At 40.8% G+C, this 24,902-nt stretch overlaps 4 protein-coding genes across 4 annotated transcripts; 2 read left to right on the top strand and 2 right to left on the bottom strand.

Annotated features, from left to right (window-relative positions):
• The first annotated feature begins 2,312 nt into the window (after positions 1-2,312).
• Positions 2,313-7,455, top strand: LOC311486267 (uncharacterized protein). The gene is made up of 6 exons (XM_084542059.1): positions 2,313-2,678; positions 3,564-4,166; positions 4,317-4,427; positions 4,681-4,742; positions 5,671-5,931; positions 6,097-7,455. The coding sequence occupies exons 2-6, from the start codon at positions 3,572-3,574 to the stop codon at positions 6,133-6,135; spliced, it is 1,068 nt and encodes a 355-aa protein (XP_084398185.1). The 5' UTR covers positions 2,313-2,678; positions 3,564-3,571; the 3' UTR covers positions 6,136-7,455.
• A 1,131-nt stretch (positions 7,456-8,586) lies between these two features.
• On the bottom strand, positions 8,587-10,232 carry rplp2 (ribosomal protein, large P2). Its single transcript, XM_084543615.1, has 5 exons — positions 10,148-10,232; positions 9,149-9,272; positions 9,014-9,062; positions 8,828-8,923; positions 8,587-8,715 (listed from the first exon to the last, which is right to left on the bottom strand). The coding sequence occupies exons 2-5, from the start codon at positions 9,269-9,271 to the stop codon at positions 8,639-8,641; spliced, it is 345 nt and encodes a 114-aa protein (XP_084399741.1). The 5' UTR covers position 9,272; positions 10,148-10,232; the 3' UTR covers positions 8,587-8,638.
• Positions 10,233-14,295: 4,063 nt separating this feature from the next.
• Positions 14,296-17,379, bottom strand: LOC311487623 (adenosine receptor A1). Its single transcript, XM_084543974.1, has 2 exons — positions 16,310-17,379; positions 14,296-15,392 (listed from the first exon to the last, which is right to left on the bottom strand). The coding sequence occupies exons 1-2, from the start codon at positions 16,663-16,665 to the stop codon at positions 14,762-14,764; spliced, it is 987 nt and encodes a 328-aa protein (XP_084400100.1). The 5' UTR covers positions 16,666-17,379; the 3' UTR covers positions 14,296-14,761.
• Positions 17,380-22,165: 4,786 nt separating this feature from the next.
• LOC311486646 (adenosine receptor A1-like) lies at positions 22,166-24,807 on the top strand. Its single transcript, XM_084542571.1, has 2 exons — positions 22,166-23,901; positions 24,144-24,807. The coding sequence occupies exons 1-2, from the start codon at positions 23,573-23,575 to the stop codon at positions 24,802-24,804; spliced, it is 990 nt and encodes a 329-aa protein (XP_084398697.1). The 5' UTR covers positions 22,166-23,572; the 3' UTR covers positions 24,805-24,807.
• Positions 24,808-24,902: the final 95 nt, after the last annotated feature.

Here is a 24,902-nt window from a genome sequence, read left to right on the forward strand (position 1 = left end):
ATGTGGTAAATGGTTCACAGCTGTTCAAAAGCGAAAATGGTTTGATAATTGGTTTGATAAATACGTGTGAAAATGCAGATATGGGAGGTATATTTTCAGACTTTGCACGTTGGATGATGAGAATAACTCGATAAGAACTCGGAGTAATGCCCTATACAAAGGTCATGACCAACTAATCAGCAAAATATCTGATGACTGAGTGATGAAAGTCATTATGTATTTCAAAAAAGTCTTGTCAGGTGTCATGATTTGCTATTTTTAGTTTACATTTGCATCACAGAAATTTTTTTTGGGGGGGGGGGGGTATTTATTGGTCATTTTTCAATGAATGAGTCTGTTAACAAAGGAAATAATCAGAAGTTCAGACGTCAGTGATGAAAATAATAGTCGGCTGCCACCATATTAGCGTTGCAGCTGTTGTTATGAGGCTCCTCTAAATGTTACCTGCTATCCCTGTATTATAAAATACTTCAGCTGTATCACAGCAGCTTTCTACCTGGGGTCAAGGTCCACCACGGCTAACTAAAGTGGATTTTCTAAGATTAAAACCACAATTCTTCTCCACTAAATGGCATTTATCTTTTCTGATTTAGGTCACTTGTAATAATTACCCCTTTATTGAAAGATAACAGCTTTTCAGGCCTGTAACATGATTTAAATGACACAGAGGCACCAGTGTGTTGAACCCTGTGAGGAGAGGCCCTGCAGATAATAGATACACTATATTACCAAAAGTATTCGCTCACCTGCCTTTACTCATTCTATGAACTGAAGTGCCATCCCATTCCTAACTCATAGAATTCAATATGATGTCGGTCCACCTTTTGCAGCTATTACAGCTTCAACTCTTCTGGGAAGACTGTCCACAAGGTTGAGGAGAGTGTTTATAGGAATTTTTGACCATTCTTCCAAAAGCGCATTGGTGAGGTCACACACTGATGTTGGTCGAGAAGGCCTGGCTCTCAGTCTCCGCTCTAATTCATCCCAAAGGTGTTCTATCGGGTTCAGGTCAGGACTCTGTGCAGGCCAGTCAAGTTCATCCACACCAGACTCTGTCATCCACGTCTTTATGGACCTTGCTTTGTGCACTGGTGCACAGTCATGTTGGAAGAGGAAGGGGCCCGCTCCAAACTGTTCCCACAAGGTTGGGAGCATGGAATTGTCCAAAATGTTTTGGTATCCTGAAGCATTCAATGTTCCTTTCACTGGAACTAAGGGGCCAAGCCCAGCTCCTGAAAAACAACCCCATACCATAATTCCTCCTCCACCAAATTTCACAGTTGGCACAATGCAATCTGAAATGTACCGTTCTCCTGGCAACCTCCAAACCCAGACTCGTCCATCAGATTGCCAGATGGTAAAGCGTGATTCATCACTCCAGAGAACGCGTCTCCACTGCTCTAGAGGCCAGTGGCGGCGTGCTTTACACCATTGCATCCGACGCCTTGCATTGCACTTGGTGATGTGTGGCTTGGCTGCAGCTGCTCGGCCATGGAAACCCATTCCATGAAGCTCTCTGCGTACTGTACTTGGGCTAATCTGAAGGTCACATGAAGTTTGTAGCTCTGTAGCAATTGACTGTGCAGAAAGTCGGCGACCTCTTTGCACTATGCGCTTCAGCATCCGCTGACCCCTCTCCGTCACTTTACGTGGCCTACCACTTCGTGGCTGAGTTGCTGTTTTTCCCAAACGCTTCCATTTTGTTATAATAGAGCTGACAGTTGACTGTGGAATATTTAGGAGCGAGGAAATTTCACGACTGGATTTGTTGCACAAGTGGCATCCTATGACAGTTCCACGCTGGAATTCACTGAGCTCCTGAGAGCGGCCCATTCTTTCACAAATGTCTTGTTTCACAGTCTGCATGCCTGAGTGCTTGAATTTATACACCTGGGGCCAGGCCAAGTGATTAGAACACCTGATTCTGATCATTTGAATGGGTGAGCGAATACTTTTGGTAATATAGTGTAGATGCACTCACTGGCCACTAGGTAAACCCTGCTAGTGACGGATCGGGGCCCCTTTTGTCTTCAAAACTAATTGCCGCACATTCAGAGTGCAAATCTCCCGTTCCACCACATGTCAAAGATGAACTATTGGATCAAGAACTGATGACTGTGGAAGCCACTTAGATAGATAGAGAGATAGAGAGATAGAGAGAGATAGGGTGAGAGGTGGAGAGAGAGGGTATGGTCCTTTTTAATAGACTGTAGTTCATTCTTACAAGAATAAACTATTTACAATCGTGTAAAGCAAACACTGTTTCCTCTAAATCCGCCTCTAAAAGGAAGTGAACTGTTACTTCCTGTGAAACGTGGCCGGGCTGTCGTATGGAGGGGGACTTTTGGAGCAGGGCCGAGAGCGAAACCGTAAACAAGTCTGGATTCTGACGTCTTCGTCCACGCATGCAAAGCAGGAAGACAGGTGATGTTTTTCCCATTCTCCGCCCTCCGCCCCCTGACGGTAGCTGGACGCAGGTGAGAGGAGGAGGAGGAGGTGGAGGACGACGGCGAGCGACGTGTCCGAGCATGCGCGGAGTGAGAGTCTTTACCGAGCAGGTAGAAAAAGTCTGGAGGGGTTCGTTCATGAGTCACACAAGTGATTAATCCAACCCGCAGCGAGCTGGACACTTAACATAAATCTTAGCAGGGAGTTAAACGGCTTTACTGCGAGAGAAGGTGAGTCTACAGAAACATCCTTACAGCTTTATAACCACAGACATACACACATTCTTCTTCTGTACGTACGCGTCTCACTTCCTCTGACTTTAGAGCTGGATTTAAAAACGCATAGACTGCTTCTATAGATGTTTTTTTTTTTTTTCCTCCCCTCTGAATTTATATGAGAAATTAGTTAGAATAATCAACAAGATCGTACAGAAAAGCAGTAGTTCAGCCTCTCAGATACAAATGTTTGCTTTTTGCTCCATGTTTCCCTTCGGGCTTTGTACAGTTCACGAGACAAACCAGGCTGTTAACATATGTCAGCGTAGTCTATAGACTGCATCACATTACATATGTTTTTATTTTACATTTAACAGCAGATAGCGGTTGAACTGGGGCGACACAGTGACGTGGTGGTTAGCGCTGACTGATGCCTCACAGCAAGAAAGTTACGGGTTCGAATCCGGGCCGACTGGCGCCTGTCTGTGTGGAGATTGCATGTTATCTCCAGTGTTTGCGTGGGTTGTAAATTGGCCTAGGTGTGCATGTGAATGCTTGGTCTCTCTGTGTTACCCCAGGGTGTACCCCGTCTCTTAGCCGATGACAGCCCCGTGACCCTTTGGGACCCTTCAGAAAATGAATGAATAATAGTTGAACTGTAAATAACAATAGTTTTCATATCTGCACATTGCTGTTTGTTTTGTTTGAGCACCACTTCAAAACTCAAAGAGACAAGCTGGCAGTAACTGTTGTCTTAACAGTTTTGCTTGAAAGTATTTTTATATGCATTTAGCTCTGAAGCATTCTCTCTCTCATGTTTATTATCTGAATTGATTTCTGACTTGAGACGGCACAAGCGTCATGCAAAAGAAACTATTGTGGTTCTCTTCTTCTTCTCAGAGTTCGCCATGGCAATGCAGGACACGCAACGGCCTATTAACGGCCAGCTGATTTCTGTGCCTCACAAGGACACAATCCGTCTGCTGGAGGTTTACGTCAAGCGTAGCCTCAGCCTAAATGACGGCTCGTTGGGGACTGGGTCCGCTGAGAGGAAAGGGAAGTGGGTGGCCATGCCAGTGAGGCAAAGACGACACTCCAGTGACCCGTCCCTTCACTTGGCCGAGGGATTTAATGAAAATGATATTGCCGTGTGTTCTGCGGTTGAACCTCCCACAAAGCAGCCCGAGCCGGCTCCTGAAGAATCTGAGAAACCCACCAAAAAGTCAAAGAAGATCAAGAAGCCCTCGTTTTGGAAATCTGTCATGAGCTTTTTCTCTCGGTTGGGTAATGAGGACAAAGAAGAAGAGCAGGACGCCCCGTCAGATACGACCGAGGCCTCTGACTCTGCGACCACCTGCCTGCCGGTGCCCGCAGCCACTCTACAGAGGAAGTCCACGAGAAAAAAGTCCTTAAGAAGAAGGTTCTCAAAAAGGCGTCTGTCTCTGATCAAAATAAACAAAGCCGGTAAAGATCTCAACCCTGCTGACATCACCGGAGTTGAATGTAAGTTCGTGGATAAATGAACTTTATTCAGTGTTGACACGTTATCACATCACTGTTGCATTAGTTCTCCATCTGTGTGCAGTTTTCATTTATTTATTTATCTCTTTTTGCAGAAGTTCCTTTATAAATAACCACGCTATTTCTTTGCAGCCGTTGTCAGCGTTGAACCAACATACTCTTACTATGAGAAGGTGTCAGAAGAACTGGAAAGAATCGTCCACGAGGTTCAAGTACAAGAGGAAGTTGAACGTCTTTCAGATGGTGAGAAAGTGTTTCTCGTTTATTTCAGTGAGCTGAGTGTGAAAGCCAAAGCATTGGCAGTGTTTAAATTATTTGAAACAATATTGGCAGCAAATTTGGATCAATTCAAATGAAGCACACACATTTAATATTGCTATAACGAATTGAAAGTGAAAGTTAGGCTGACTCTCTGCTTTTTGTAAGATTAAAAGTAGATTGTGGTATGGTGACTTCTGTGTGCCTTACACTTCCCCTTTTTTGTCTTTGGTCTCAGAAGAAGTAATCAACAGGATCATTGCCTTGACAAAGGAGCAAGGTGATGCCATAGATGACAAGGTTGGTATTTAAAGCTATTTTGAGTTATTTTAAAAGGTAAAAAAGGTTATTAAAAAAGGTAAATATGTTGGTAATACCTGCAGGAGTGTGCTTCCTCTCACATAGTCTAGTTATTTATAAGATCACATATAGGTCACTGGTTCAACAGAAACCAAAATGTCACAAATAAACTATAAAAAAGAAGCTAATGAGTACAAGCACCATGGCACGACTTTGTGGCGATAGTGTCGGGCAGCAGTGACTTATTAGTGACTTATTAAAATTTCCTTGACCATTCTTTACAGCTGTTTAATGGTTTCTGTTTTGTTAACAACAGCAAAGAGAAAAGAGGAAGAGGTTAAGTGTGTCAGATGTAGAGTCGTAAAACCTGCTATGCAAAACGCAGCATGTGACTAATACAGACGCTCAAACTTCTGTTTTTCATCAAGCTCGTATTTCACAAGGCGATTATAGACACGTCCAGGGCGGAAAATGAAGAGTCAATCTGGATTTACACCAAATTAGCTTCTTAAATGTGAGGATTAGCTGCTTTACTTTGTCTTATGTGATCGTAAGGTGACTGTTATTGTGAACTTTTGGTTGCACAAAACAAATTGCAACCATGTCAGTGTTGGCTTTCGAGGATTGCGGTGGACGTTTTAAATTACTTTCTGACGTTTTATACACCCAACAATCAATACAACGTGAAAATTAATGGAAAATTTATCCATAATGAAAATAATCATTCGCTGAAGCCAAAATAAAGATGATTTCTCCAGCTGCAAATAACTATCGCTAAATAATTTCTCAACATTATTTGTCCTCATTTTCAAGTATTTTGTGTTTGCTTCATACCTATTTTAAATTGTAATGGTGTATATTTTTAATTTCTAAACTAAAAATCCCCAGTTTGTTTCTGACTGAGCTCTTCTCCTTGTCTCCTGCACAGCTCAAAGATAACCCAGCCCTGGCCGGCTTCTTCCAGGGGATGTCGTACTCGGCCTTCCAGAAGATGGCCGATGCGTATTTGGAGAAAGAAGCGACGCCAACCAACAATCCTCCCACCGTCCTACCGACTGCGCCAGAGCTGGTCAAACTGGCCTTCACGCTCGACTTCACGGCCAGGATAGCCGGCCTCTCCAAACAGAATATAGGACACATTACTGGTCTGGGGAACCGTTACCTGCAGGACCGATTTGAGTACAGACAGGTAAGCATGGTGTTCTTCTCTTAAATTGTGTAATTTAATACAAATTTATCGGTTCTTTGCCTTAATTTAGTTTCTGTAAACAGAGTGTATTTAGAGTACAACTGTAACAGAGCAGACATTGCCATACTAAGAGGTTTATATTAAGATTTCTATTGTCTCTTACAGGCATGCACTGATCACCCATGGTCCGACAGCGACGACTAAGATAGATGCGCTTAAAAACAAAACTGCAAGTGAAATCTTTTTAACTTTTCGAAATGCCATGGATGCTGTGAAAGATGTGTTGCAAGTTCCTCTGTACAAATATATTTTATAAAAAACACAAGGTGCCTCCTAACACACATTTTAAAGCCTTAAAGAGACACTCAAAATTGTTGCTGTCTTTGTTTATTTCTATTTCTGTGTAAATTTGGAAGATCAGCTTAGAAACTGCACTTCCAAAGCAGAAAAACGAGTGGTTCTACAGGAAACACTAAACACGAAATGCTGTTTTGCCAAATGAAATTGTGAACATTGATTCAGAATGGTACAAAAGAGCAGTGCAATAACTTCTCACGTACTGTTTATAAGCTAGGGAACTTGGTGCAATATTTTTCTCATACCATTTCTGGTATCTAGCTCATCTGAAATGTGACTTTATGAATGCTGGCGTTCATATTACCAACTCAAATAAGAGATATATAATTTAATGTTTAAATGTGTATTTTTACCATTATGAAGTTAGGTATTTTTTACAGTATATACATTACTGTTAGGATTTATTCTTTGTTCATTTAAGTTATGTTTCTATAACAATGCAACAAATAAAGCTATAAAAAAATTCTGTTTTCTGATATTTGTCACATTTTGTCTGGAAAATAATAATCCTGAAAGTGATTATCCATTACTACTGCTCCACTTAATGGGGGAACACGCAATCTAATAGAAAGACTCAAAACAGCTCGAGGCTGATTTGTAACTGCTTGGACTTGTATAAGGTGGAGAAAAGACATTTGGTTCAGAGTAACTCTTTTTGTCCCCAAGAGGAATCAGGCTATCAAAAACAGACAGGTTAACTACTGACAGACACGTGCAACAGGTGACAAGGGTCCTAAGTAGACATTTAAGGGGCCACAAGCCAAACTTCAGGGAGCAGTGATCCAGGAAGCATAAAATGTGGAGCAGTTAACAAGACCTTGATTCAGCCACACCTGCTTCTGAACTGCTGAGTCTGCAGCATGTGTCTGGGCATTTTAAATAAATACATTCCCGCCTAATAGGGCGGACATGTCATGGCAGTGACTGCAGCAAAGCATGGAATGTGTGACTAAATGTTCAAATGAGACAAATCACGTACACATTCAGATCATGAAGCTGTTCTACCCTGATCACGATTGTGTTCATGTGTATAACAAATGGTGTAGAAGTTGCTTGAAAGAATCCATAAAAGAAGGCGCCAGGTAATGGTGAAACAGGGTGTAACAGCCCGTCAGCAACATGTTTGAAACATGCAGTGACGGCTTGCACCTGTGCAACAGGTCTGCCAGAAGTAATAGACTCACAAGGGAGTTTTGTGCATCTAGTACAGTGCTACGCAACTCGTGTTTCACGTACACCAGAACAAAGAGCAGGGGCACACGGAGAGACGCAAGGTCGGGATTAACTGCTATGCGGCTTGAACCTATGTGAAATGTAACTGGTTTTATGTGAGAGCACTGAGAGCTTATTGACACGCATGCAGGTGTCTGTCAGGTAAGACAAAAACAGGACGTGAAAGGAAGCAGGTAGTGGAAAAATTATAGCCGTTTCTCCTAATGACTACAACAGTGTTGACGTGTCCAGTGACTAAAGCTGTCACTCTATCAGAGCTGAAATGAGAAATGAATTTACAAAAGGTGAACTGTAAAGTGGAGCAGTGACTCACGCTTCATATTGACAGAAGAGTCTTGGCTCACGGCAGGGAAAGAACACAAGATATTAATAACAATCATGACAGAACTCGTCTCTGCTTTCAGACCACAGCTACAATTAGTGTTATTTCAACTGGTTTCTACAATCTGACATTTCTCACATATTGTGAGAAGCATCTCTTTGTGAAAAATTCCATGAAATCAATCAAATACTGTTGACCTACTTGAATTAATTTTAAGATGTTGAACCCGTTTCACCAGTTCCTTAGTAACTCTGAACATCACACCTAATCTCCTTGACAAGTATAAATTGAACTAACATTCATTCATTCATCTTCTGTAACCGCTTGTCCTGTGAAGGGTTGTCTTTGACATGTCTTTGGATGGTGGGAGGAAGCCGGAGTACCCGGAGAGAACCCACGTAGACACAGGGAGAACATGCAAACTCCACACAGAAAGGCACAGTCGGCCCACAAAACTGTTCAGACGAGATTAAATAAAACTGAATAGTAGGTCAACTGCAATTTCCAATTCCCAATGAAAATGAGTGGTGGCAAACTCTGTATTTGGTTCACCGCTTATCCCTTCAAGTCTGTGCAACTGTGCAACAAGACAACAGACTGGCCGCAGTCTGGATTACACTCGTCTCAACTATTTTCAACAGATAGCAAACAGCTTTAATCACTGATCCCCAGACAATAAACTTCTGTAACGCCTTTGGGAATAATTACACATGAAGAGTGATAAAGGACAAAAAGGCAATGTGTTTTGTGTAAACCTTTTACATTTTTATTGCTTTTAAACACAGAGAAGGCAGATTAATCAAAGAGTCCAAAGCCCATATCTTCGTCTGACTCCTCTGATTCTTCTTTCTTCTCTTCCTTTTTCTCTTCCACTGGAAATGAGGATAAAGACAACAGTCAATGCTAGCCACACTGATATCCACCACAGTCGACTTAATTGATGCTAGTTGGAACTTCAAGCAATACAATGGACATGGTACATACCAGCAGCAGGCGCAGCCCCAGCTCCAGCAGCACCAGCAGCAGCGGCAGGTGCCGCCACAGCACCACCTGCTGGTACGGAGGCTAACTTAGAGAGGCCTGTGGAAAGAAGGCAGACACACTATTTTTAGCTTACGTCCATGCAGGACATCTTTCACTCTGAAGCTGTATGTATAGAAGTTCCTGTACCTGAGTTCATGACTTCATTGATGTCTTTCCCATTTAGCTCAGTAATGACCTGCAGAGATGCAACACAGCGACTTCATTGTGGGGGAGTCGAGAGGCTTTGGAATTGCACAGTAACACAGTTACTAAACTATATACCTTATTTAAGCGTTCGTCATCTGCCTCGATTCCTACGCTGCCCAAGATGGCCTTGATGTCCTTGGCGGAGGGGCTGGTGTTTCCACCGAGCACAGCGAGGAGGTAAGCGGCCACGTAACGCATTCTGTAGAGAGGAGACAGAAAATGATAGGTGAACAATCTGTGTGTGAAGTTATGCAACATTGATGTTAACTCAGCCAAAGAACAGAAGACAAGGACGTATGTTAAATGTCATTTATACGCATTTAGATGGCTTTCAAAAAAATAAGCTGTTTCTGCCAGCATCTGATGTAAATGCTATGGTTTAGAGCAACATATACAATTAATTTATGAGTAAAGTTAATTAGAATTCATCTTTGGGTTGAAAAACATTTAGCAGTCTTGATATATCAACATGGGATCCAGTTAATCATGATGGGATGCTGTCGCCATCTCCTAGATTTAATATTCTCTCTTATCTAAATGTTAACTTGAAATTAATCCATAACTGATATTAAACATATCAGTTTAAGAGGTCCATCTACGAGCACATTTAATAGCTTCTACAGCTTGACTAACGTGTCATAACTCTGCTGAGATTTAACAATGAGCGACTAAATATGTACATGGTTTCAGCCGAGTTTGACGTTAGCATAGCTGACGTTAGCTTTGTCGTCATTATACTTTTATACTTTCACAATGTCAAGTTGAAATTCACCTCCGACAGAAAGAAAAGAATAAAGGGGTTGTTGTTAGAGTTTGTATTTAGTTGCCAGCAGCTGTTTTAACAAGATCTCGAGCTGCCTTAAACCTTGGAATACATGTGATCCACTTCTAACACAAGTAGCATGGCGCCCGGTGTTTGTTGACTGTCCTCCATTTCTGACAGCACACGACAGTGCTTTGCGACACATGTATCGCTGATTAAAACAACCGTCGAGTATGTGTTATGTTTAACACGCAACAAGGACAAAAACGAACCGATAAAACCCTAATTATATTAAGGAAATGTGGACTTACTTTTAAGTCTAAACAGACACGAAACGTCGGTCACGCCAGGAAAACCGGAAGAGGAAGGGGGGCGGTACCGGATGTAGTAGGTGCTTGAGTGCGTCGATTTGATTGGTCCGACTGGATAACAGACAAGTAGGTCGGTATTCTCTATGGGTATTCCAGCTGCACGTAAACGTAATCTACACATTTGATCCAGTTATTTACTACCACTTCACGTATAACATTTACAATAACATTACACCGTCCTTTGTTCATTTTATTTTATAAAATATTGTTTTTATTGTGTTTTTAGAGTGTTTTTTTCTTCATAATTCTTGTTGCAAGCAATGTAACAGAACCATTTTCAGACTATAAATTCTTACAAACAGTCCTTTCCCATATTTTGAATTGCCTCTTCTCTTGAAATCAAATATTTGGTTGGACTGTCTTTAGCTTTGATTACAGCACACATTCACTTGTCATCTTGGAACATGCCCGTACCATCAGGGAAGAAAAAACTCCACTGATGGAATAACCTGGTCATTCAGTATATTCAGGTAGTCAGCTGACCTCATTCTTTGGACACATAATGTTGCTGAACCTAGACCTGACCAACTGCAGCAACCCCAGATCATAGCACTGCCCCCACAGGCTTGTACAGTAGGCACTAGACATGATGGGTGCATCACTTCATCTGCCTCTCTTCTTATCCTAATACCCCCATCACTCTGGAACAGGGTAAATCTGGACTCATCAGACCACATGACCTTCTTCCATTGTTCTAGAGTCCAATCTTTATTCTCTCTAGCAAACTGAAGCCTTTTTTTCTGGTTAGCCTCACTGATTAGTGGTTTTCTTAAGGCTACAGCTATTCAGTCCCTTTCACTATTAAACATAGTAGCCCTGAGTTCTACTGTTGTTTTTCTTTGATTTGATTTCACCAACCGTTTAAGACAGTGATCGCTGATCACTATCAATCAGGATTTTTTTCCGACCACATTTCTTCCTCAAAGATGATGGTTCCCTACTATCCTTCCAGTTTTTAATAATGTGTTGGACCCAATTTAAGTAATTTCTACAATCTCCTTAGATGTTTTCTCTGCTTGATGCATGCCACTGATCTGACCCTCCTCAAACAGGCTGACATCTGTTCCACGACCGCAGGATGTGTCTTTCAACATGGTTGTTTAAGAAATGAGAAGTTACTCATTGCATCAGTTGGGGTTAAAAACCAGCTGAAAGATAATCACCCATGCAGTAATTATCCAACAGGAGGCTCGTACCTATTTGCTTGGTTAGATCCAGGTGGTGACTATACATACATATATATGTTGTGTAAAAAATATACAGTAGTAGCAGCACTGACCACAGTAAATTGATTGTACAACTGTATTTAATCTGCCTTAATGCCAGCAGATGTTTTCTCATGATATTTATAGTACTGTGCGCAAAAATAAAAAACTTAAAAGACAGAACATACAACAGTGACAGATGTATAAAATAAATATAACAAATAAAATAAATGTAAGTAAAAATACTCCATTACCAGCAGGGATTCTTCATAGATAATTTAGTTTCAGCAGATGAAATGTGTCACCAGTTAAAGGCACTTGTATTTTGTTACTTATAGTAACAAACTGCTTATTTATGGATATATAATGGAATTGTTGCTATTTCTGATGCACTTCTTTAGACAGTACTTTATTGTTGTTAGTGGTCAAAGCAAAGCTATTATTAATGTCCACTGTTTGTGTACCAAATCATAATTCATTAGCAAGGATGTAAAGTAAATGTGCAGGACTTGATTTGAGGAGCAGAGTTGTCAGGAGTCATCTGAAAATAAATTGCTGTCTTTTAAATAGCACTACAAACCTTGGAAATATTTACATTGCATGTTGAATTGTCACCAGCCAACACAGAACATATGACTTAGCCTACAAGAGTGTTAGCTTACAAACACTAGTAATTGTCTGGCATGATTACAGCTGCTCTCCTTTATGTATCATTTAACACTTACTCACAACTACACTACATGCTGCAATTAAAAAAATAAATAAATAAAAACAGGAGTGTGATACTGTGGGACAGTGCAACAAGACAATATTTATTTCCATTGATTCAAAATAAGAAATCAGAAATAATGTCCTGAAATTATTATCATCATATTGTCTGTAGTTTAGTTACAAATGGATTCTCTGCTGAGGATTTTTTTTATACCACATGTGCCTGAAACATCGTAGTGCTCTCCTCGAACCACCTACAATTCAGCCAGCTCCTCCTGTCTCTCCTGTCTGAAGAGCCAGTCAAACAGAAAGACAACTGAATCTGACACAAACGCTACAATCTGCTTCACGTTTGTCACATACCACATTTTATAGCAACACTCTCCCAGCAGCATGAGGACAAAAATGACCAGGACCCCAAGGAATATGCGGTCCATGTAGTAGTTTCTCTTTTCGCTGGACGTCCACTGCTCCCTAGGTAGCGCACGGCGAGCTTCGCCGTGTTTGCTGAAACGTATCAAGACTTGTTGTTCGTCCTCCATTTCTTCCTCTGGAGCCTCCAGGTCTTGGCTGCCCTCTGCTCCATCAGCATCAGCATCAGCCATCTTACAGTGTGTCAGCCCGGCAAATATTTGTTTCCTTACGTTGTCTGAGGACATTATTAAAACAAGATATCAGAACTGCTTTAGGAAAGTAAATTAGTGTTTTACAAGAGCCTCATAAAAATACTTCTTACCTTAAATTATTTTTTTTGATTGCACAAAAATTGGGATTCTTGGACTTTTGTCTCCGCATTTACACCATCCTTACGCTCCTTGAGCATTTGTTAGGGCGCTGACCACAAGAGTGTTAGGTGCAAAGCCAGTAAATGCCAAGTTGGTTATGCGGTACCTACCTCACTAAGACGAGGGCTTGGGATTAGACCACACTCAGCAGTTTCAAATCCCTCAGTGAGGATGAAGGTGACAGATGGTAATACACGTATTGGGACAAACAGATATAGAGGGTGAAGGTTTCACATGTTCATAAATCTAAGTTAAATAAATTTCTTAAAGGAGCTCACTGTAAGTATTTAGAGTGGATTTAAATGTATCCAATGACCAACCCTTAAAGGGAGTTTGTTTTAAACCTCAACCTTTTTCTGTATTAAATACTGAATGTATGTAGCGTAAGTGAAATGAAGCAGAAGTCAATTTGATGACAAAGCAGAACTGATGCAGCTCTGGCAGAGGCCTTAGCTTTAGAGTTGTAATAAATCACTTCAGCATAATGCTCCGTGGGTAATTTTCTCAAATGCTTCAGAGCCTTTTCACTATCCTGCCACAGCTTTTAAAATATGCCTTAAACTAGCTGAATTAGTCGAAGAGCTCCCTGCATCCTGTGATAAAAATTGTTTGGCTGAACTGCGTTAACATTGCCAGAGTGAACATTGCCAGGAAGAAAACACACTTTATTATCTACTGATATTGCTCCAATTAATCTTCCTCTACTGACTCTCCTGCTTTTCTTCACATGTTTATTTGTTTATTAATCCTTTATACTAAATCTAATCTGGACATCTAATTTCCCATCAGTCTACCGCTTTTGCCAGCACTGAAAAATCTCAACAAATCCCTAATTACTTTATCTATCTCTGACGTTTCCTCCAGCACTCTTTGAGCATTTAATTTTTGTTTTTGAGCAAATATCTAATGCTAATGTTAGCATGCCAAAGAGCCATCTTAAACTGGTGCTCCCATGGTAAGCTTATTAGCATGATAACGCTGTCAGCGAGAACGGGTTAGCATTTAGTTCAGCCAGCTCACAGACCAGATTGTTAAACTAGGGTTATACGTCTTCAAGAGACCTGTGGAGACCCTACACTGGAACCTGTGCATGCAGCCTAGGCCGTTGTGAGCATACTTGTGCACTGATCATTCATAAAATCAGCCACTAATCAGCTGTGTTGACTTTGAGGCAACTCAGTGGCGAGCAGCTCATGCTGGAGTTGACGCTGAATAAATGTTGAACAGTTTCGTTTACTTGAATGTCTGCAATGCATGAAAGAGAAGAAAGGTCAGAGTAGATGATGTGTAGGAGGCAGGATGAGGGAGAACTTTCTACGTTTGCGTGGCCACTGAGGGACGTGGACAAGGAAATGCATTTTGGACCAGTTGGTCTGCATGACTGCGACTATTAGTTCTATTTCTGGGGAGGTGCACACTACGGCGTTCCTATATAGATCTGACACAGAAGCATAAATCTAGCTTAAGATGTCTTTAAAATTTAACTTGTTAATACAAATAAGAACTGTAAATACTATGTGGGGACGACAGTCAATGTTTTATTCTGGTGAAATGAACAATAAGCTTTTTGAACATGAGATGTTTCTTGCATTACTTACGACGTAGACAAATACATATACAATTCAACATGAATCAATTAAATGAAAAGAGAATTATGCATGTTGAGTGATGGGGATATTACTTGAATCCCCTAATTGCAGGCTCATTTTATCAAGACTTGACTTGAAGGCATGGGAATGGGTCAGAGATACACATGTCCTTGTATTCATTGAAGTGTTTTGCGGCTTCTTCTCAAGGGTTGATCGATGCACTCCCTCTCGAGGCCATGAACAAAGGAAAACTGCAGTCTTTTTTTACATGTCCACTTTCTCAGACACACCTGGAGTGCCTGTGGGAAATGGAGTGGGCTCTGCAGGTTTACATAACATGCAACGGCGAGTGATTTGGAACAGCGTCACACGGAAACGTTTCATCCTGAATGCATAAACCATCGGGTTGAGGGCTGAGTTCACATGGGACATGAAAATCCCTACATACCAGGCAATCTTGGGTATTTCACACTTTGGGCAGAAAAAGTGGATGCAGTTCATGATGTGTATTGGCAGCCAGCACACAGCAAAGAGGAAGACCACCAAGGCCAATGATTTGGCAAGCTTCAGCTCCTTCCGATAATACCGTTCTCCATCGCAGGTGGCCTCAGCTCGGCGGTTAAGCTGCCGCCGGATCACCCTAAAGATCTCCCCATACAGAGTGATCATTATTATCAAAGGTACCACCACCCAGCCGAAGAAGTTAAAGTACACCATGTAGTCCAACCTTATGACGGAGGTGAACCTACAGACGATCTCACTGGAGCTGCTGGAGTTTCCCTTGGCATCGCTGTTATTCCAGCCAACCATCGGAACCAGTCCCATGAGGAAAGAAAGGATCCAACACAGGCAAACTGCCACATACGCTCTCCCCTGGGTCACCACGGTGCTGTACCTGAGCAGCGTAATTGGGAAAGAAATGACAGGTTTTCCAGGAACCTAAATGCACACACGGGTACGACTACACACCTTTAAACAAATGCCAATCAAGTATTTTTCTCGAGTGCTTACTTTCGACATCAGGACGATAAACAAAAAGTAGCATGGGCGACTGCCAAATCCCCTAACAAACTGCACTCCTGTCCGTTATTTAGGTAGACAGGGAACATTTTCATTTGCTTAAAAGCTTTTGATGTCCAGCCCATTGATTTACATTAAAGCAGGCACTGATATATGATGGTACTATATATTAGACATCAACCCTGGGGACCTCCTCCTCCTCTTAACTGACTCTTTGAGGATAAAAACGCGCTTTAAGCTCACTGATGCTAAAGACTATAAAAAAGGGGGCCATGGGTGCAACTCCCATAAATTTGCCTTCCTAATGGCAGTATCAGAAAATGGAGGGGTTTTAACATTTGAGGTTCAGTGACTGTTGCCAACACGGCAGTTCAGTGAAGAATAAAACTGAAGATACAGATACATGCTACACAATGCAGTATCACCCATATTTGATACGGGACAGATATAATTGTAGGCTGATGAAACTGCACTTAGTCTGTCACACAGCACGTTTCAGGGAATGACTAGTTTGGATCATGATTTTATGAATAAAGCTGCAATGGACTGGGAGAAGCAACAAGAGGGATGATACTGACACCCACTTCCTATTCCTCTCTGTTATGAATATTTTATCATGCTTACTGTAAACAGATCATTAACTGCTTTATTATCACTGTGATTTTTCTTGACACCATGAGCACATCATCTAACCCCATTTGAACCAAACAAATGTACACTTTATTTTATCCATTTAAAGTTGGTTTTAAAAAAAAAAAAAAAAAAGTAAAGTGTAGCCAACTAGTTCCTCACCTGGTGGGAATCTTGATTCTGAGAAATCTGTCGATGGCTATAGCCAGCAGGGAAAGGATGGAGCTCTGGGTGATGATCAGCAGCAGGCAGGAGAGGAAGAGGCAGGTGTAGAACTGCGTTTTAAATTCCAGACTGATGATGATAGCCAGAGGGATGACCAAAACTCCCACAACAATGTCAGCCATGGCCAGAGACACGATGAAGGAGAAGGTGGTGTTTCTGAGAGTCCGGTTCACGCACACCACCAGCACCACCAGCACGTTCCCTATCACAGACGCCAGGGCTATAGCTGCCTCAATGGAGATGTACACCATGTCCACGTGCCCACGAGGCTCGATACCAGGAGCGGAAGACATTGTCGCTCTTTAGAGACCTCACTTACCTTTACTTGATTCAAATATAAAAATTGCTTGTTGAAAGTTTTTCACTCTTCTTTGGGATTTGTTCCAGTAAAAATACCTCCCATTATGGATGTCCTCTAGCTGAGAGAAGTTTGTCACATTTACACAATGAGTGGCCCACACAAAGGCATGCCGAACGAATAATCCTCACCATGATATTCAAGCTCCACACAAGTCTGGGTACCAGTGCACCACCTCTCTTCTACATCCTTACGCTCTCGCTGCCTCTTTCGTACTCACTATTCTATAAACACGAGTCATAAAATCAAGGGGAGGGACTTGAGTTTCTGCAGCACCCTGCAGCAAGAGTTGCTCTCATTAAGTGTGTATGTGTGTTTGCGGTTTTTGAGAGGATCTGTGGTCTGTAATAACTGGCAGGAAGCATTTTTGATAAGGACATTAAATGTTACAAGATGGACACGCATTAGAACAGATTTAATCGAATAACAAGTTTATCCATTTCACAGTCCACCAAGTGAGAGGATGAAAGTGCAATGTTTGTCCTACTGTGTGCACAAGACCAGCTGATGAGGTTATACTTCAACGGTGCAATGTGGTGCTCAGGACATGTATATGCAAACTTCAGGTAGCTTTATGAAGGTGGTCTCTTTCTAACAATATTATCTCACTTTTGAAACTCTCAAATGCTCTCCTGTTGACAATAGGGTTCCAAGAAGCCACAAAGGTGGTCCAAAGAACAGTCTGCCAGGCCACGTAACTGCCAATGAAACCATGTTTTCACTCTTTAGTTTTCATGTATTTAAACAAATAAGCGGTTATATGTTCATCTGAAACTGATGCAGTGCTGGTTGAAGATGAAGACGCAGAGAGAAGGGAGGAGATAAACTCATACATAAAATCTGATAAAGCATACATGCAGCATGTGTACAGGATACAACATGACTGATGACTACACAATATTTGGTGATGCATGATACATGGGAGATTGGTAATGGATAAAATGCAACAAAGCAAATAATTAGCAGCTTTATTGTTGTAATACATTAAAGAGGTGTTTATTTAAATTACCAGTACATATTTTCCCATAATCAGTTTCAATGCCACATTATAACTCTTATTCTTATTCCTCACAAAATGTAGATTTTTTTCATTTTATTTTTTTAACAATGACTGCAGTAGACACAGGTTCAGTTTCTTACAAAAACTTAATTTAATTGTCCATCCAAGGATGAAAAGAGTTTGGCAGCGAGTACCACTGACTAAGCAATCACCGAGATGGTCTTTAGTTGCTTAAGGAAGCAGATTCAGTGTCTGCCTGTAAATACATTCAACTCGATCACTTTAGCTTAAAGTCGTTTTGGGACATCGCCCACAGTCTCTAGCTTTGGCGCATGTGGTAGCGTGTTCACGAGCGGACAGTGAACATGTTTCATAAGGCCTCTGTCATCTCAGTGGCAATCTGCAAGCACTGTCACTGAACAAAACAAGCAGCAACACATTACTGCAGTATGTATTGAATCAGTTTATTAGAGCCTTTACATTACAACCATTACAGTTTATTTGTTGCAGCATTATTGTTTCTTTTTTTTATTTTTTTCCCCTTGGATCGATCCGGTAATGCAAAATTCATCCTCTGTGTGTGTTTTTTTTTTTTTTTTTTTTAACAGTTAATGTAATATGATAAGAAATGGCTTTCTTTGGTACCATTAATTATTCATTTTTGACAGCTACCATATTATTATGCCTAATATTTATGTTGTCTTACATAAAGAGTCTAGAAACGTAGTGTTTGAATCGGCAAAAGCAGCAAAGTTAAATAGTTAGGTAGTTATGCACATGCAAGTGTCCAGCCATAACGACTTACTGTATTATACCCCACCCAAACACCCGCCCTCAACATAAACAAACAACCGAATAAATTACATCTGTTCTAGTGGCTGTCAAACTTGCAAATAACACTTCTTACATTACTTTGCACTCATAACTTCCCTCTCTAATATTCCTCCACCACACAACATAATTTTCTATAAGGAGAAGTAATGAATTTGATTATGGTCTTGCAGGGATCCGTTTGTGCATGTACGCTCAGGATTACATGACAGCATGGCTTCTATTACCGGTTCCAATTAACGAAATTATTCTCAGCGTCCTCAGAGAGCATCCCATTTAAATGTAGTATTTATTTCACCCTGTCACAATGATTCCGTTGTTCTGTCTCTGTGCATATTAATCAGTCGACCTCAACAGCTTTCCAAAAGGATGTCAGTGTTTTGCTGAATGAAGAGCAATCAGATTAATCCTTTTAGGCACAAGCCAGGAGACTTAGACTTAGACTTAGATAAACTTTATTGATCCACAAGGGAAATTGCTTGGTTACAGTAGCTTAGTTGTCATAAAAAACACACTCTTAAGAACCTCAGATAAAAAGAAAAGATTAAGTTAAATAAAATAGAAATAAAAAATAAGTAGAATAAGATCTAGTAACATAAAATAGAAATAGTATAAGCCAAAATGTACAAATTGTCATATTAGAATATGAACAAATGTACAAGAAATGGAAGAATATAAATATAAATTATATATACAGGGTAAGGTGTAAGGTGCAGTAGTATCCATTAACATTAATAATAATGAGTTATCTGTCACAGAAAGGTGAGTTGTTGTACAACTGGACAGAGAATGGTATGAAAGTAGTCCTGTAGCGTTCAGTGTGGGAGCGGAGCTGGATCAGCCTGTTGGAGAATGAGCTCCGCTGCCCCTCTATTGTCTGGTGTAGTGGATGTGACGGATTGTCCATGATGGAGAGCAGTTTGTCCAGTGTCCTCCTGTCCCTCACTGAGACAAACGTCTCCAACTTACTGCCAATCACATGACCAGCCTTTCGGATCAATTTGTCGATCCTACTTATGTCCTTTTTGCTGGTGCTTGCTGGAGATGACCATGATGTGTTGCTGCCCCGTTGTTGTTTTATCGGTTCACTTGAATATCAACCACATGCGTGTTGAGAACAAACAGGAACTGGTACATTTAGCGCTTTATAAATTAAAAACAATAATGACCTCACTTTCCTATCAAAGCAAGTAGTTCGTGTGAGAAAGGGCCCTGCTGTGATACACAGTATTATCTATGTGTCTGAGAGCAAATTATTCTCAGCAAAACATCCTGAGTTCACATCAAGTCTTTTTGACCTACCAATTTCGTATGAGTAAGAAATAGTAAGGGTTTGCAAAATAATAGCTTGTTGAGCAGTACCACACTGTACATCTTAATCAGGTGTTACATACAAAGGTGAGGACGTTTCTGAGGATGATTCATGTTTGGTTTAAACTGACCACTTTTAATGTGGATATCCGGTCGGTGTCGACAGAGAAAGCCCCGGACTTCCAGAGACAGACACTAGAGATCCTAGCTGAGCCGTCTTGTAGTTCTTCCGAGTGTCGCCACTGGGTCTCAGAAAAACAATGGATTTCGAAGATAAAATTAAAAAAACTACTGTTATTGTTGTTGCCCTGTGATAGACTGGGCTACCTGTCAAGGGTCTACCCTCCCTCATTCTCAGTAAGCAGTCACAGATAATGAATGAATGAATTAATGTATTTTTTTAAAGTTCTCTTTGAAGTTTTAACTATATATTTATATATTTAAACCAATGAGGGAGAATTAGTCAGGATAGTCTTTTTTTTGTTGAAGATGTGAATTGTTGAGATTGAGGTTGAGATGAGAGCAGGTTTTGATGACAGCCTGTGGTTTCAGATCTTGTTCTTGGTCTTATATCTTTGCTTAATTTAGCTTTTTTGTACTTCTTTCATCGTGTTGATACTCTTTCTCAAAGATCTAAATTTTGCAGTGATGTTTGAAGACTTGACGCCTATGAATGTGATTGTCTGGAGGTGATTAAAGTCAAGTGAAACTGAAATTGTTGTTTAGGATCTGAGTGCTTGCTAATTTGGTGTAATGGGAGAAATATGAGGCCTTGCACTGCCTCGTGAAACAGCTTGAATCTCTCTCAGGCTGTTTGCCTAACAGGCAATGTGAGGTGCAACCAGAATTTTATCAAACACTGCAGCGTACACTAGATAGATCGGATATCCTCTGTGGTGTCAAGATACCAACAGTTTCCCAGCAGCGGTGCACTCACAACTTGTGGCTGACATTTTGTGTCAAGGAGCCACCGAGGCTAACATTTAAGCAAACCGATAACCACAGAATTCAAAGCCATAACGAAAAGATCAGGTTGTTGGGAACATTTACCCTCAGAGAGTCTACACTGTAAAATGAGAAAAGCTGTTAACATACCGTCTACCTCTGCTATTTCTACTTACCAGGTTAATACCACAAGAGTGGTGTGGGCTGTTCATATTAATTTTCTTGTGAAGACGGTAAACATGACCCAATTTGAAGGTAACAATAGACTCGTTCTATGACCACATAACAGAAACAGGAAAGACTAACATCAACTGCTCTGCTATATTCTGAAAGTTCAGTACCACAGTCTGACGAGCAAGCTGACCGTAAAAGTTGTAATTTCCACCAGAAGTTACAACTCGCTAATGCTAGGCTAACAGCTTTAGCAAAAATATTAAGTCTCAGTGTCCTCAATTACTTATGCAACTTACTCAGTGTTTGTTTTAGGAATGATGGTACAGTATAAGTGGTTTTTAGATAAAAAAAAAAAAAAAGAAAGGGGAAAGATGTATAGGGATTGTCTCAGCACAAAACAAGCCAGTGTTAGCAAGTATCTTGTGATCCCATTGCTGATGAGCTGCTAGGTAAAAGCATTTTTAGAAAGAAGAACATAGTTCCTAATGGTACTGCAATATCATCATTTTCATGTTTGGCCATCTGTGCCGTGTGTTTGATTGTCTGTTTTTCAGAAGCTCTGCGTTTGCTATGCTTGCAGAGATTTTTTTTTGTTTGTTACTTTTTTTTGCCATGCTAGCAACACCCCACATTCCACTTATTCTTACAAAGGAAGTGAAATTGATGACCCTGTAAACAAAAGGTTCAAATCATTTTACTGCTATCACTGGTCGCAAATGCCGGATGTGCAGATTTAGCTTTCGCTGCTCTCAACTCATTTCAATTCACAGCTTCAACAAAAACAAGACTCTCCAAACAAGTTCTCACTCACTGGTTTAAATATAGTTAAAACTTCAAAGAGAACTTTGTCAATTTTCAATCACAAAACTTCCATTAATTCGTATCAAAGTGTTTTGCGATGTTGTCCAAAAAACATTATTTTAGCAAAAATGGTTAAGAGAAGGAGAAGAGAAGCTTGCGAGTGAAACTGCGTATGTCGTTAAAAATCTGCAGAAACAATTGGATCCAGTTCTGCAATGCAACAGCACGATAAACTTTGTGCACCACTTTTAATTCAATAACGAATTAATTTAACCGATGACTGTTTTGTTTGGAACATTAGAAAATTAACTCAGTCATAATTTCCTCAAGCACAACATGATGTGACGTCAAGTCCGAGATGTTCATTACTCATCATATTTTGTGTTTTTGCTTGAAGAAAATCTAAATTAAGATTCAGGCCAGGCCACGTCAATAAGGGTGAGTTTACAAATTAGCAATGCCAGCATCTGTAAGATTATATTTTCTGGAAGATTATTCTGTCTTGAAGGTGATCGATGCCAAACATAGTGATAAAATGTAAAAATAATAAGAAATCAAACCTAGCATGTGCAGCAAAGCTTACTTAAGGGGAACTACCGTTTTTTTACAACCTGGCCCTTATTTCTGGCATAAAATACGATCGTTTACTCACCCATACAACTTTAGTGTTATTTGGAGTCATTCAGACAATATTTACATCTACGTATATCCATATAGTGGGAGTGACTGGGGCACGGCAACGCAGCCTCTAAATAACTCATTATCTGCCGTGAAACTCGTTCATTTCACCAATATTTTGTTATGATACGCTAGTGCTATTCCCCATTGAGTTCGGAGTTACCTGTTATCTATTTGCGGACATGCAGCGGTTTGTTGTTCTTTGGTTTGTTGTCTCTCTGCCTCCGCATCCTCCTTTCAATGAGCTCCTCATCCGTATACTCTGACCCAAAACGGTAAGGACGTCCATCATAAACAAAGTCGTCGTCCACAACCTCAGAATCAGAAAAATATTCAACCATGTTGCAAAAAACTAGCAGTAGCAAATTACAGGTAAACAAGCCACGCGGGTTGCGTGCAGCGCTCAGAGATGACATCATCCAGGTCAGAGGTTAGTAGGTCAATCTACAGACCCCGGATGATGATAACAGGTAACTCCGAACTCAACGGGGAAAAATATTGGTGAAATGAACGCTATTCACAGCAGATAATGCCTTATTTAGAGGCTGCGTTTCGGTGCCCCAGTCACTCTCACTATATAGATCTACGCAGATCTAAATATCATCCGAATGACTCCAAATGAAGTTATATGGGTGAGTAAACGATCATATTTCATGCCAGAAATAAGGTCTAGGTTGTAAATGGTAGTTCCACTTTAAAGCTGTTTTTAATCACAGGAGTTTGTTGAACTTAAAAATTATCTCATTGCCTCCCACCCGAAATCACATGAGGACTTATCATCCACACAGTCGTTTGCATCCTCCCTGCTGTTTCAATAAGTTTTTTATTGCGAGAACAAAAGCATTAAAAGTCACTTGTTAAGTTATTGCCACCAGACACTAACAAATACACGAAGCCTGCTAAACAAAACCCCAAGCAGAGTTTCCAGGAAATATTAAAGTGACACCACAACTTAAAAAAAAAAAAAAAACTCTGTGGTTCATAACTTCCTCAAAGATTTCACAAGAATGTGATGAATGATAAATAGCACAGCACATGCCCGCTCGGGCTCTCAGATACAGTACACCCCTAACGTTTGAGCATCAGCTGGATAGGAATCACAATGGATATGAAAACGGTGATCTACACATTGGCAGAAGTGCTGATCGCTGTTAGCTGCTGTCTGGGTAACCTGCTGGTTATTTTGGCACTGTGGACCAGTAAGAGCATTCAGCAACCCACCTTCTGCCTTATTGTGTCTCTGGCTGTAGCTGACTTTATGGTCGGCTGTGTGGCCATACCGTTGGCTGTGGTGGTGGACGGACGAGTGGAGACTTCATTCAACACCTGTCTCTTCATCAGCTGTGTGGTCATCCTCTTGACCCTGGTTTCAGTTCTGACTCTGCTGGCTATTGCGGTGGACCGTTTCCTCCGGGTGTATATCCCTCTCAGGTAAGACCTCTTATGGATTATCACTTGTGCAAATTTCTTTGCTAGGCATAGATTTTAACTGTAAGCTTTCCATTTTTAACTATTTTCACTCTTAGGTAAAATGTTTTGAATGGTTTGAACTGCCAGATCTTTGGATTTCTAGTATATCATTACTTTGATTTTTACCTTTATTTTTAAATGTAGTTAGCATTCTAGTAAGATGCACAAATTATCATACTCATAGTAAATGATTTTCTTTGTAGGTACAAAAGGACTGTAACACAGAGACACTCCTATCTTGTGGTAGCAGCATGCTGGCTTGTTGCAACACCACTGAGTTTTGCTCCCATGCTTGGATGGTACAAGCGTCTAACCAGTGAAACAGCATCTAAGTCTGCCAATTCTACAATTGTCTGCCAGTTTGTCTCTGTGATCCCCATGTCTTACCTGGTTTACTTCAACTTTTTTCTCTGTACCCTGACACCTCTGTTAGTGATGACTGTACTGTACAGCTACATATTCTGTAGCATTCGTGGAAACCTTCGAGAAAAACCAGGCAATGGTGCCCAAAACCAGTCTCTGACCTACCTGAAGAAAGAGAGACAGCTGGCAGGATCTCTGTGTCTGGTCTTGGTTCTGTTTGCCCTGTCCTGGCTCCCGCTCCACATAATGAACTGCATTGTTCTCTTTGGCAGTGAGCGTGATGTACCAACAGCAGCTTTCTATGTTGGCATTGTGCTTTCTCATGCTAACTCTGCCGTCAACCCAGTTGTGTATGCGTTCAAAATAAAAAAGATCAGGACTGCCTATCTGGACATTTGGAGACGGTGCACTCCCTGCGCAGCAGAAAATCTAAGATCTCAAAGCAGTCATACGACAGATAATATTAGTAGTGTTGCTAACAGTGTGACCAACACTGGCTGAAGGCAGACCTGTTTATTTGAATAACCATTATAATTAAACATGATAAAACGTGTCACATGTGAATATGTATTTAACTCCCAAAAGCTACGATTTCTTTG

The sequence above is a fragment of the Chelon labrosus genome (assembly GCF_963514085.1).
Source record: "Chelon labrosus genome assembly, chromosome: 4".
In the NCBI taxonomy this organism is placed as follows: Eukaryota; Metazoa; Chordata; class Actinopteri; order Mugiliformes; family Mugilidae; genus Chelon; species Chelon labrosus.